Source organism: Ovis aries, chromosome 2 (assembly GCF_016772045.2).
Source record: "Ovis aries strain OAR_USU_Benz2616 breed Rambouillet chromosome 2, ARS-UI_Ramb_v3.0, whole genome shotgun sequence".
NCBI lineage: Eukaryota > Metazoa > Chordata > Mammalia > Artiodactyla > Bovidae > Ovis > Ovis aries.
In genome coordinates this window covers 85,792,353-85,806,951 of record NC_056055.1, presented here as the reverse complement: position 1 = coordinate 85,806,951, position 14,599 = coordinate 85,792,353, and the positions used below count along the sequence as shown (strand labels likewise).

General features: G+C 36.1%; 1 protein-coding gene across 3 annotated transcripts in view; it reads right to left on the bottom strand.

Moving 5' to 3' along the window:
* The window catches only part of CNTLN (centlein), a 357,273-nt gene that overhangs the window by 129,765 nt on the left and 212,909 nt on the right, over positions 1-14,599 (bottom strand). For all 3 annotated transcript variants that reach the window (XM_060409518.1, XM_015093231.4, XM_027964566.3), the window contains exon 12: positions 14,210-14,329. In XM_060409518.1, coding sequence (XP_060265501.1) covers positions 14,210-14,329 — 120 coding nt within the window. The remainder of the gene's footprint in view (positions 1-14,209; positions 14,330-14,599) is intronic.

The following is a 14,599-nucleotide window of genomic DNA, read 5'->3' as shown; positions in this document are numbered from 1 at the left end:
TTAGTTCATGTTATTTAAAAATTTTAAAGATCCTAAGAATCTATTTCAAAGTGAAATTTTTCTTTCAACAGTTTTTTATTTTCTCCAAATAGAATTACAAATATTGGGAAAAGATATTACTAAATAAAATGACTTTATAAATCTGAAGATAACTGCCAAAAGAATTCCTACATTGATGATATCATTTATTTCTTAAGAACCCTGCTCTGCATTGGAAAACAAAACTGTTATAAAGCCGGAGGATCTGATATTTATATATGGTTATTAGCATTTAATTAAGATGGTCACAAACTCAACATTTGTGATAAAATTATTTTCCCTAGAGAAAGAAAGAGTATTTTAAAATAGACTGAGTTAGTATGACAAAATATACTTAAAGTAGCTTTAATATCTTTTTTTTAATAAAAATCAAATGATTATTGACTAAACACTGAAGATTTACTATGGAAATCTTTAAGTAAACCCTGTGTAATACCTTATGTAGTTAAAAATATCTATACTTCCTCATATATTTGGAAACAATTTAAGAGAGAAATTAAATTTAAAATTTCATATGTTGGTATTATGATCTGAATGCATTCCCCTGAAATTCATCTTGAAATTCTAATTCCTCAAAATGATGGCACTAGGATGTGAGGCTTTGAGGAGGTGATTAAGTCATAGAGTGAAGCTGTCATACATGGGGTTAGTACAGAAAGCCCAGAGAATACGCTCACCCCTTCCACTGTGTAAGGATACGACAAGAAGTCTGCAATCTGGAGGAAGGGCCTCACCAGCCCATGCTGGCATCCTGGTTTCTAGCCTCCAGAAATGTAAGAAATTAATTTCTGTTGTTTATAAGCTACTGAGTTTGTGGTATTTTGTTATAGTAGCCTGAATGGATCTAAGATATATGAACTCAAAAAATAAATACCATATGAATGTGATCTCATATGTATAAAAAACATTTAAGTTACAATGTCAAAAAGCAATCTCTAGAGTTAGAAAATAAAACTCAAAAAATACTTGCCATTTACTTAAGTGAAATATCTGCCAATAAATACTAAGTGATTTTTTCTTAGCTAATAATCTTGTTAAGTGTTCAGCAAAATACAGTGAAAATACAACACAAATATTATTAAATTCTACCAAAAGGTAGAATATCTGTATTTATTAACAGATGAATGGATAAATAAAATGAGGTATATATAATACATACAAAGCAATTTTACTCAGCCTTAAAAAGAATAGAAATTCTGACACAAGTTACAACTTGGAAAAAGATATTTATAAACCAGACACAAAAATAAAAATATTCTATGACTCCAGTTATAAGAGATACTTAGAACAGGCAAATTCAGAGAGACTAAAAATGAAGAGGTTCTGAGGGAAGGAAGTAAACTAGCACAGAGTTACAATATGAGAAGATAAAGTTCTGAAGATGGATGGCAGTGATGGTAGCACAACAATGTGAGTATATTTAATGGCACTGCATTTTATACTTAGAAATGGTTACAATGGTAAATTTTATGTTTGTGTATTATACCACAACAAAAATATATATTATATTCCACGTGATTTTGATAGATTTTATAGAAAACAAAAATACAAACCATTTCTATATTTTGGACAGATAGAAGACAAGGAACGAGAAAGAAGCAGGCAAAAATGGAAAGAATTCACCACTGTATAGCATAACAAAGATACTAAATGCCACTGAACTGTATGCCTTAAAATAAAACTAATATGTCATTTGCATGTTGTTAGTGGTTATCCATCTATGCCGCACAGAGTCGGACACGACTGAAGCGACTTAGCAGCAGCAGCAGCAGCAGTGGTTATCCAAAAATATATTTGTTCTCAAAATATGCCATGATTAGTGGACATTTGTTTCCCTAGGAACTACATTTCCAAATCATGTTAAAGAAATGCAGTTCCTAAAACCCTAATTGCTACAAACGGGGAAAAAAAAAAATCTTGCTTAGGAAGACAAGGAATCTTGCTTTGCAAAAGAAAAAGAGTTAGCTGAACTTTCCTACCCTGATATTTTGATTTTAACTCAAGAAACTGAAGTCTTTTATCACAAATTCTATACTCCTTTATAACTGGCCCCCAACTCTGTCTTCCCTGACAAGTTCATGACTCAGCATTAACTTGGAAACATATCAGTAATTATTTGCAAATATTTTGCGTTCACATACTTATATCCATATAGGGAAAAAATGGTAAAGTAGGGAAGATATAGAAGGAGGACAAGATGTTCAAGTATGCTATATAAAGAATTTTGATTTTAAGAGCAATGAAAGATATTAAGGCTTTAAAGCAGGGGAGAAATATGCTGTTTGTATATTAAAAGATCACTCTGTAGCAGTGGGGACGATATGATGGTGATCTGGATAAGGGCACTGATAAACAAGAATGGAAAGAAATATACATGCTAGAAATATTTCTGATATGGAATTATTAAGATTTGGTATGGACTGTAATAAGAAGCTCAGATAGAGAAATAAATCAATTATAATCCTCTAGGGCTTTGGTTTGAGAAAATGGACAAATCATAATGTCATTTTCCCCATTTTGCATCACTACTGTTTCCTTATTGGAAGTTTTTATTCTACATCTGTTGATTTCCCTGCTAAGCTGTGAGATCCCATAAAAGGGTGGCATATTATTTCTCCATGTGTACCTGTGTCTAGCAGAGTGCTTAGCTGCAGCATTTTCTACAGACTACAAGTTAGTATAAAAAGATCAAAACTACCCCCTAGAAAAGGTCAGTTTTCATTCCAATCCCAAAGAAAGGCAATGCCAAAGAATGCTCAAACTACCACACAATTGCACTTATCTCACATGCTAGTAAAATAATGCTCAAAATTCTCCAAGCCAGGCAATACATGAATGGTGAACTTCCAGATGTTCAAGCTGGTTTTAGAAAAGGCAGAGGAACCAGCAGTCAAATTGCCAACATCTGCTGGATCTTTGAAAAAGCAAGAGAGTTCCAGAAAACATCTATTTCTGCTTTATTGACTATGCCAAAGCTTTGACTGTGTGGATCCCAACAAACTGTGGACTGGTTTAGTCCACAATAACATAGAACAACGGACTGGTTCCAAACAGGAAAAGGAGTACGTAAAAGCTGTATATTGTCACCCTGTTTATTTAACTTCTATGCAGAGTACATCATGAGAAACGCTGGGCTAGAGGAAGCACAAGTTGGAATCAAGATTGCCAGGAGAAATATCAATAACCTCAGATATGCAGATAAGACCACCCTTATGGCAGAAAGTGAAAAAGAAATAAAGAGCCTCTTGATGAAAGTGAAAGAGGAGAGTGAAAAAGTTGGCTTAAAGTTCAACGTTCAGAAAACTAAGATCATGGCATCCAATCCGGTCACTTCATGGCAAATAGATGGGGAAACAGTGGAAACAGTGTCAGACTTTATTTTGGGGGCTCAAAATCACTGCAGATGGTGACTGCAGCCATGAAATTAAAAGACGCTTACTCCTTGGAAGAAAAGTTATGACCAAACTATCCAGCATATTAAAAAGCAGAGACATTACTTTGTCAACAAAGGTCCGTCTAGTCAAGGCTATGGTTTTTCCTGTGGTCATGTATGGATGTGAGAGTTGGACTATAAGAAAGCTGAGTGCCAAAGAATTGATGCGTTTGAACTGTGGTGTTGAAGAAGACTCTTGAGAGCCCCTTGGACTGCAAGGAGATCCAACCAGTCCATCCTAAAAATCAGTCCTAGGTGTTCATTTGAAGGACTGATGTTGAAGCTCAAACTCCAATACTTTGGCCATCTAATGCAAAGAGCTGACTCATTTGAAAAGATCCTGATGCTGGGAAAGATTGAGGGCAGGAGCAGAAGGGGACGACAGAGGATGAGATGGTTGGATGGCATCACTGACTCAATGGACATGGGTCTGGGTAGACTCCGGCAGTTGGTGATGGACAGGGAGGCCTGGCGTGCTGCGGTTCATGGGGTTGCAAAGAGTCGGACACGACTGAGTGACTGAACTGAACCCACCCACTACAAGCTCCTGATTTATTTAGCCAAGGATACAGAAAACATACTGTGAATTTCTGTGCATCTTCCCTTGACTTCTAGGGTTCATACCAAAGATGAGGTGGATTTGCTGTATAAGAAAAGCTTAATATCTTGCAGTACTGGAACCCCTTTAATATTTACAACTCAGAAAGAATGTACACAAACATTTATACTAATGTTTATATTTAGGAGAATGTCACCATGTTTGTTTTGCAGGATGTTAACATTAAATTGTTAGTTCATACATTTAACTTAGTGTCAGTAAGGCAACATCCTCAACTAAGTGAAAAGGCTATAAGTCTACTGACATTTCTGTAGGCTTTCCTTGCTTCTTTCTATCTAGCATCCCAAAGAGTGGTTTCACTTTATCAGTACACAGCAAGTGCCCAAAGAAAAAACCTCATTAGTCTGAAATTATTACTCTTCAGTATGCCACTGCATACTAAGTCCCTAGCTTAGCACCTAGTTCTGAATGATACTGTTTAAATACTGAATAGATAAATAAATGAAAATATGAATATTTATTAGATAAATATTGAATGAACCATCCAATTTACAGTTTATAACTACTAAGTTCATAGTCTTTTGTAAGGATATCATTATGATATAATAAGTAGATGTATTTTATAAATCTAAATGAATTATTATATGAATTATAATCCATGCAAATTTTCCAAATCATTAGAATGCCATACTATAGTCACAACAAAAACTCTGACCATAATTATTGGTAAAACCACAGTAATATAGGTCAGCAGTAGTGTCATTTTAGTTATATTTTAAAAACTTAATTTAGAGTTGTCATAATTTTTTTATTGGGGCTTCCCTAATGGCTCAGCTGGTAGAGAATCCACCTGCAATATGGGAGACCTGGGTTCGATCCCTGGGTTGAGAAGATCCTTTGGAGAAGAGAACAGCTGCCCACTCTAGCAATCTGGCCTGGAGAATTCCATAGACTATGTAGTCCATGGGGTGGCAAAGAGTTGGAAGGTTAACTCAACTTTTACAACTGGATTGGATTTAGAGTTGTCAGAGAATTTCTTATTAAGGTCTTGGAAAGTAAACTCAGTTTTTAAGACTGGAGTTACAAGTACTACTCAAATCTGTGGACATTTTCTTTGACTGTTTTCTAGCCTTACAGTTTAAAGACAGCTATTACTGTATGTGCTCAGTGTCTGATTCTTTGCAATCCCATGTATGGTACCCCATGAGGCTCCTCTGTCCATGAAGTGAATGTTACAGGCAGGAATACTAGAGCAGGTTGCCATTTCCTGCTCCAGGGGATCTTCTCAACCCAGGGATCGAACCTCGTCTCTTGGGTCTCCTGCAATGGCAGGCAGATTCTTTAGCACTAGTGCCACCTGGGAAGCCCCTATTACTGCATAAATAAGGGTAAAACTTACCCCTTAAATAGTCAGGACTGAGTATTATTAAACTAGATCCTGCTGCATACCACAAAAATAAGAGTGCCTGGTCTATAGAAAAACCAGCTGAAACTTCTGATTCCTGATAAGTAGACATATTACCCCTATTCTTCCCATTAATTAAATATAAACGCTCTGACCACAATTACAGGTGGTCCTTTATTTACAATAGTTTGACGATGACTTTTCAACTTAACAATAGTACGAAAGCAATATGCATTCAGTAGAAATTGTACTTAGAATTTTGAACTTTGGTTTTTTCCTGGGCTAGTGGCATCCTGAAAGATACTGGGCTGGGCAGCTGCAGAGAGCTGCACCTCCAGCTAGTCATACAATCGCAAGAGTAAACAGCCATTTACAACTCACAACCACTCTATAACCATACCACCATTTTATTTTTCACTTTCAGTACACTAGCTAATAAATTATATGAGATATTTAACACTTTATTATAAAATGGGTTTTGATTTTCCCAATTGCAGGCGTATTTAAGTGTTCAGATAAGAGAGGTAGGGGGTAGTTATATAGCTTCCCTGATGGCTCAGACAGTAAAGAATCTGCCTGCAATGCAGGAGACCTGGGTTCAATCAATGGGTTCGGAACATCCCCCGGAGAAGAGAAGGGCAACCCACTCCAGTATTCTTGCCTGGAGAATTCCATGGACAGAGGAGCCTGGCAAGCTACAGTCCATGGGGTCGCAAAGAGTCAGACATGAATGAGTGACTAAGCACAGCACAGGGTAGGTATGGGATTCCCAGGTGGCACTAGTAGTAAAGAACCCGCCTGCCAATGCAGGAAACGTAAGGGATGTGGGTTCGATCCCTGGGTCAGAAAGATCCCCTAGAGGAGGGCATAGCAACCCACTCCAATATTCTTTCATGGAGAATTCCTTGAACAGAGGAGACTGGCACGCTGCAGTCCATGGAGTCACAAAGAATTGGACACAAAAGTGATTTAGCAAGCATTCAGGATAGGTATATTAAATGCTTTTTTAACTTACGATATGTTAAACTTAGGATGGGCTTATCAAGACAACCTCATCAACAGCTGAGGAAAATCTGTACATAGAACAAATACAGAAAGACTCCGAAAGGCAAAGAGAAGGATAGGATAAGGACCTTAGGAGTGACGAACAACACGAGAAGAACAAATCACAGTGATAAGTTCCATAGCTTTCTTCTTTCCTCCTAAAAGTCTCAATTTCGTACTGGAAAACTGCCAAAATACACAAACAAAATGTCTCAAGGAATGTCTGCTCTCTCAAGCCAAAGAATCAGGAAAGGAACAGACAGGCAGGACAGAAATCTTATTGATAAGAACCACTCTAGCCATATACTACTGGAGAAAGAAAAAGAAGAAGAAACAGCCTAGCTCTTTCTATCAATGAAACCAAATAAGAAGCCTGGACTTCCATGCCCATCAAGTAGTAATGAGGCATCCTTTCACACCACCTTCCATGTGATGTCAGCAGGGGTCAAGTTAGCAGCTAAGACTCCCACCCTTCCTGGCAGTAACAATGTGACCTCCTCCCGCAAGCATGATGTCATCAGAGGTTTGTAAAGAAAAAGAGTTAAATAAGATCCAGAGTCTCAAATAATACTACAATATCCAAGAGAGTACTGAAAATCACTTCTCATACCAAGAACAAAGAAGATCTCAATTTGATTGTGAAATAACTAAGAAACAATAGCAAGACAACATACAAGTCAGAATTACTTGATAAGGATTTTAAAACAGCCATGATGAAAATGCTCCAATGAATGGTTATGTATAATCTTGAAAAAAATAGAAAATCTCAGCAAATAGAGATATAAAGAAGAATCCAACCCAAATTTTACAACTGAACTCACAATAACTAAAATTGAAAAAAAAAACAAAACAAAACCTTACTGCATGGGCTAAATAAGAGATGCCAGACAAAAGAAGGAAGAATTTTGAAGATAGAATAAAAATTACCCAGTTTGGACAATGGAGATAAAATAGTGTAAAAAGTAAAATGAACAAAGCTTCAGAGACCAGTAGGACAATACTAAAAGATCTAACATATACATTAATAACTGAGTCCCAGACTAAGAATAATATGGGGCTGAAAAAAATATTTGAAGAAATAATGGCCAAAACTTCCCAAAGTTGATAAAAGGCACATATTTAGAGATTCAAGGAATATAGAAAACTCCCAAAAGAATAAACAAAAAGAAATCTGTGCCAAAACATATCATCAAAATTTTAAAAGAATAAGGAAAAATTATTAAAAATACCTAGAGAGAATGATGTATTACTTTCAAGGGAGCAATGATTCAATTAACAAAGTATTTTTCATCAGAAACCATGGAGGCCAGAAAGAAGTGGTATAGTCTTCCAGTGGCAAAAAAAAAAAAAAAAAAAAAAAATTGCCAACCTAGAACACTCTATCCAGTGGAAATATCCTTTATAAATGAAGGTGAAGACATTTTAGGTAAAGGAAAATGTAGAGAATGTTTGGCCTACCTTAAAAGACAGTCTAAAGAAAAGCTCCTCAAACAGAAAGAAAATGATAAAAGAAGAAAACTTAGGAAAATAAAAACTACATAATAGTCTATCCTACTGTGTACACATTGCTATATTTAAAGTAGATAACCAACAAGGACCTACTGTATAGCACAGGGAACTCTGCTCAATGTGGCAGCCTGGATGAGAGGGGAGTTTGGGGGAGACTGGATACACGTGTACATATATGGCTGAATCCATTTGCTATTCATCTGAAACTATAACAACATTGTTAACTGGCTATCCTCCAATATAAAATGAAAAGTTTTAATTAAAAAAATAGGCTATCCTTCTCTTAAAGTTTTAAAATAATATTTGACAGCTGAAGCAAAAAATGTAATATCAACTAATGAGCTTCTCTTAAGTATTTAGAGAAAAGAGTTAAGACAACATATTATAAAAAGAGGAGGGTAAACAGACACAGAGAAGTAAGGTTGTTACATTTCTGAAGTGGTAAAATGTTGATAACAATAAACAGTGTAATAAGTTGTGTGTGTAAACTACTTAGAGCAAACACTAAGAAAAGCATATTCAAAGACATATACTCCTAAACCTTCAGTTCAGTTCAGTTCAGTCACTCAGTCATGTCCGACTATTTGCAACCCCATGAATCGCAGCACACCAGACCTCCCTGTCCATCACCAACTCCCGGAGTTCACTCAGACTCACATCCCTCAAGTCAGTGATGCCATCCAGCCATCTCATCCTCTGTCGTCCCCTTCTCCTCCTGCCCCCAATCCCTCCCAGCAGCAGAGTCTTTTCCAATGAGTCAACTCTTCGCATGAGGTGGCCAAAGTACTGGAGTTTCAGCTTTAGCATCATTCCCTCCAAAGAAATCCCAGGGTTGATCTCCTTTAGGATGGACTGGTTGGATCTCCTTGCAGTCCAAGGGACTCTCGAGAGTCTTCTCCAACACCACAGTTCAAAAGCATCAATTCTTCGGCGCTCAGCCTTCTTCACAGTCCAACTCTCACATCCATACATGACCACAGGAAAAACCATAGCCTTGACTAGACGGACCTTAGTCGGCAAAGTAATGTCTCTGCTTTTGAATATACTATCTAAGTTGGTCATAACTTTTCTTCCAAGGAGTAAGTGCCTTTTAATTTCATGGCTGCAGTCACCATCTGCAGTGATTTTGGAGCCCCCAAAAATAAAGTCTGACACTGTTTCCACTGTTTCCCCATCTATTTCCCATGAAGTGATAGGACCAGATGCCATGATCTTTGTTTTCTGAATGTTGAGCTTTAGGACAACTTTTTCACTCTCCACTTTCAAACCTAATTCTAAAAATAAGTACAAGTAACATATAGGAAAGCGGGAAAAGGGAAACAGAGAAAATAATAACATAGATTTTGTTATAATATATCAATATTGTATGATATAATGTCAACATGTAAAAATATAACATTTCTATATACTGGCAATGTACAATCAGAAACCAAAACTAAAGTCATAATACCATTCATAATAGCTTCAAAAGTTACTTTGTACAAATCTAACAACAGTAGCTTCCCAGGTGGTGCACTAGTAAAGAACCTGTCTGCCAATGCAGGATAGGTAAGAGATGTGGGTTTGATCCCCGGGTTGGGAAGATCTCCTATAGAAGGTCATAGCAACTCACTCCAGTATTCTTGCCTGGAGAATCCTGTGAACAAAGGAGCCTGGTGGGCTCTACACAGTCCATAGGGTCACAAAGAGTTGGATGTAACGAAGCATGCATGCATGCATGCATGCATGCATGCAACAACGGTGTTAGACATACAGAATCTGCATGCTAAAACTATAAAACACTGATAAAAGAAAATCTCAACAAATTAAGTATTCATGGAATAGAGGACTCAATGTGATTAATATCTCAATTCTCTGAGCACAATTTCAGTCGAAATTCCCACAAGATTTTGGTAGTTCAAGCTATTTTTTAAACCTATTTTTATAAGTAGAACTTTTATGGAAAAGCAAAGTGATTAGAAAAGCTAAAACAATTTAAAAACAATAAAGCTGTTTGACTCACTAAGTTCAAGGCTTATTATAGAGTTACAGAAATCGAAACAGTGTGGGGTTCACAGAAGTTTAAATTCATATTAATGGAATAAAATAGAGTCTTGTAATAGACCCACAGAAATATAGTCAGCTGGTATTTAACAGTTACAAAAGCAATTTACTGGAAAAGGAATAGTCTTTTCAAAAATGATGCTGATATGACTGGACATTTATCTTTGTAAATAATGAACTTCAACCTGTAATTCATACCCTATACAGAACTTAGCTAAAAATGGATTGCAGAGCTAAATAGAAAGCTTTTTAAGAGAAAACACTGCATAAATACTTGTGACTTCAGGTCAGAAAAATAGATATTAGATATGACATCAAAGCCATAGTCCATAAAAGAAAATCAATTAGAAAGTTGAACTTTACCAAAGTAAACCTTTTGTCATGCAAAAGACACTATTCTAGGAATAAAAAGGCAATATACACACTGGGAAAAAATATCTTCAAATCATATATTTAATTAAGCTCTTGCATATAGAATATGTAAATAATAAGTACTATGTAATAAACAATCAATTTTTTAAATGAGCTAAAGAGTTGAAGAGACATTCGTAAAAGAAAATATAAAGACAGCAAATAGGCACGTGAAAGAACATTACCATTAGTCATTAGGGAAATACAAATTGATATCACAATGGAATATCAATACACTCCTATGGGAATGGTCTTAAAAACAGTGCCGACAAGAATGTGGAGCAACAGGCTCATATGAATTCCTGAGAGGAGTAAGAATGGCATAGCCACTCTGGAAAACAGTTTGGCAGTTTCTTACATAGTTATAAATAAATCAAAGATACACATAGTAGGGTTACTTCCTACTATGGGTATTTACTTTAAAGAATCATAAAGTATGTTTACATAAAAATCTATTTTAGCAGAAAACTATATATAGTCCCCAAAATCTAGAAAAGACCCAAGTAGTCTTCAAGAGACAGACAAACTGTGGTGTATCTATACAATGGAATTTTGTTGTTGTTTTGTTACTAAGTCAAGTCCAACTCTTTGACCCCATGGACTGTAATCCACCAGACTCCTCTGTCCATGGGATTTCCCAGGCAAGAATACTAGAGTGGGTTGCCATTTCCTCCTCCAAGGAATCTTCCTGACCCTGGGGTCGAACCTGTGTCTACTGCTTTGCAGAAGGGTTCTTCACATTGAACTACCAGGGAAGCTATACGATGTAATACCATTTAGCAAAAAAAAAAAAGGAACAAACTGGATGAACCAACAGGAATGAATCCAAAGGCATTATGCCAAATGAAAGAAGCCAGTTTCAAAAAGTTATAGCTTATATGATTCCACACATATGTCATTCTGAAAAAAAGGCAAAGCTATAGGGAGGGAGAACAAATCAGTGGTTGTCAGGTGTTAGGTATGGTGGGAGGATTTGACTACAAGTGGGTAAGACTAGGAAATTTTTTGAGATGATAGAACTAGGCTGTATCCTGATTGTGGTCATAGTTACTCAAATCTATTTGTACATGTGTGTTACAACTCAAAATACTATGCTGAACATGTACTATATATAAATTAAAAACAAACAAAATTCAATCTTTATTTGCAAACTAACTTCAAAAATAAGAAGACATGTTTCCATGTTTCCTTTCTTATTGTTTCATTATGATACTTCTGGGGCTTCTCTCCTAGCTCAGTTAGTAAAACATCTGCCTGCAATGCAGGAGACCCCAGTTCAATTCCTAGGTTGGGAAGATCCCCTAGAGAAGGGACAGGCTACCCACTCCAGTATTCTTGGGCTTCCCTGGTGGCTCAGACAGTAAAGAACCACCTGCAATGTGGGAGACCTGGGTTCGATCCCTAGGTTGGGAAGATCTCCTGGAGGATGAGGAAGCATGGCAACCCACTCCAGTATTCTTGCCTGGAGAACCCCATGGACAGAGGAGCCTGGTGGGCTACAGTCCATGGGGTCAAAAAGAGTCAGACATGACTGAGCGACTGAGCACAGCACAGCACATGATACTCCAAGTATAATTTTTAACATCATATTTCATTAGAACATTTAATACTGACCATGTTTCCAAGAAAGCTCCCTGAGTGTAGGAAGTTTGATGTTCTCTTTTCATTCACCAAGCAGACTGCCTGTCACACACACGGCACACATAGCAGTAACTCAAACACATTTCTTAACTGAATAAATGTTTCACAAAATAAACCACCCACCCCCAAACATCATTACATGACCAAAAGTTTATACTGATTATTTAGCACTCTTAAAGGTTATCACCTCAAACTTCACTATTTTTTAATAAATTAAAACTGATCTGAAAAATAGCTATCTTACAATGAATATCACATTAATAAATTTAAATGAATTTCAGGAGGAAAAATGCACAGTTAATGACTCAGCATTCAACTGATAAATGATACAAAATTTAATTTATAGAGCTACTTGTAACACACACATATCTCAGGGTGAACAGATTAGGATTCTAAAAGTTCCAAAACTTTCTTTCAAAGGCTTTATTATTTTTTCTTTAGTTCTATTTCATTGATGAATAAAATAAACTTCAAATAAACACCACTGACAACTAACCTCTGCTTGCATTTTCAGGATTAGATCTTGTGATTAGTTAGATTAGATTTCACACCTAATTCATTTTATCCAAAAAGATCACTAAAGATTGTCAGAGAAAGTACTAACACATGCTACACCACAGATAAACCAAACCCTCTGAAAATATTATGGTAAGTGAAAGAAGTTAGTCACAAAGAACCACATATTATATGATTCCATTTATATGAGATGTCCAGAATAGGTAAATCTATAGACACAGAAAGCAGATTAGTGGTTAGCTAAGGGGTGGGAAGCAATGGAGGTAACAGGTAAACTGTATGTGGTTTTTTGAAGGAGTGAGTAATGACAATGTTCTAAAATGTATTGTGATGATGAGCATACAACTATTTGAATATTCTAAAAACCAGTAGGTGAACTACACAGCTTGTGAATTATATCTCAACAAAGCTATCCAAAACTCTCAGGGAACATGTCTGGGACAAATATATAAAAATTTGCAAGATGAGAAACTTTATTATCAGCATCAATCATTTAATATTAATAGAGTGTAGTACATTTTAAGAGATAATTAGAGGTATATATTTAAATCTGATATGATCATTTCTTCAAAAGTTTATCATTACATGGAAAGGTGGTAACTTAAGTTCCATGTATTATTATATAACATGTAAAATAAGATTCTAATACAGGTATGATAATTCAATGATATTTAATTACATTATACCACATGATACTAAATTCTAGTAATCTAAAAGACATCCTGTCTTTCAAAAAAAATCACATAATCTGAGTATCAAAGATTAACTCTAAATAAAGAAGTAGTTAAGTAGCAAAAAAGGCTAATTATGTTGGTCTAACTGTTTTTTGTTTCCAAAAAAAAGTGCTCTTTCTATAGCAAGCTGAATATAATAGACTGTGAATTAGAAGATCAAGGAAGCAAACTGTATGTTTTCTAAAATATGAGTATCCTTCATCAAGTTTTATACTTAGGGCAGCTAAAAGACCTATGTGGAGGGATCAGCATTAAGCCCAAAGGACACACAGTGCACAGCAAGAAAGAAAGCAATTCCCTCGTGTCGTTTGCAGGTCACTACCAAGGACCATGTTAGCAGATCCATACCAGACCCTTAACAGGCAGTTCTGCTGCTACCAGTAATTAGCTTGGACAGCTCTGGCTCCAAGAATAGCAGCAAGGCTACACCATAATGAGCTCAGCTGGGATTAGCAGGACAGGGCAGGGAACCAAGAGAGCTCAGGCATTCTGCATCGCGTATGTATCTAGGAGATCAAACAAGGATGGCTGGCTAGGTTATCCCCTCTCCACCTCATTCCAGAAATGAAGCACGGCAGTGTCTAAAATACAGGCTAATGAAGAGCGACACCTCCAACAGATGAGAGCCACATTAATTAACACAATCCCTAGATCATATAATACAGTTTCGGCAAGAGCTAGCAAATGTGCAACTTGTTATTGCATTATACATACATATATATTAAAAAGTCAATCTTTTTTCTTTACTTTTACTGGCAAACCAGATTAGTTCATTTTCCAAATTTTATAAGGAATTTCTCTCATGGCCTTTAAGATAGAAAACATTTCTCTCAGATGTTTACCTAAGTACACATTATTAAAAAAAACAAACTCACTTTTGAATCATTAGCTCCTGGTTCTCCCTTTTGAAATAGGCCAGTTCATTCCATACAGCATCAGAATCTTCTTGTTGAAGCTGTTGAGGATCTGCTCTCTTTACTTTCCTGATTTCCATCCTATTTTTAAAATGAAATTGCTTTCTTACTTAACATGTTCAAAGTGCAATAAAATTCATTTATATATTCCCTAAGATTGAAAAATATCTACTAATCAAGTATCTTTTTGGGGGGCAAATGATATGAGACTTTTTATTGAAATTAACTTGCTAATGATATTCATGCCATAACTTCAGGGTAATCACTTGGAATTGAGACTTCTCATGAAGTACAGTTAGTGTCACATAGCTACCCAATTTCTACTGAGGTACACTATGGAATGAATTTCGT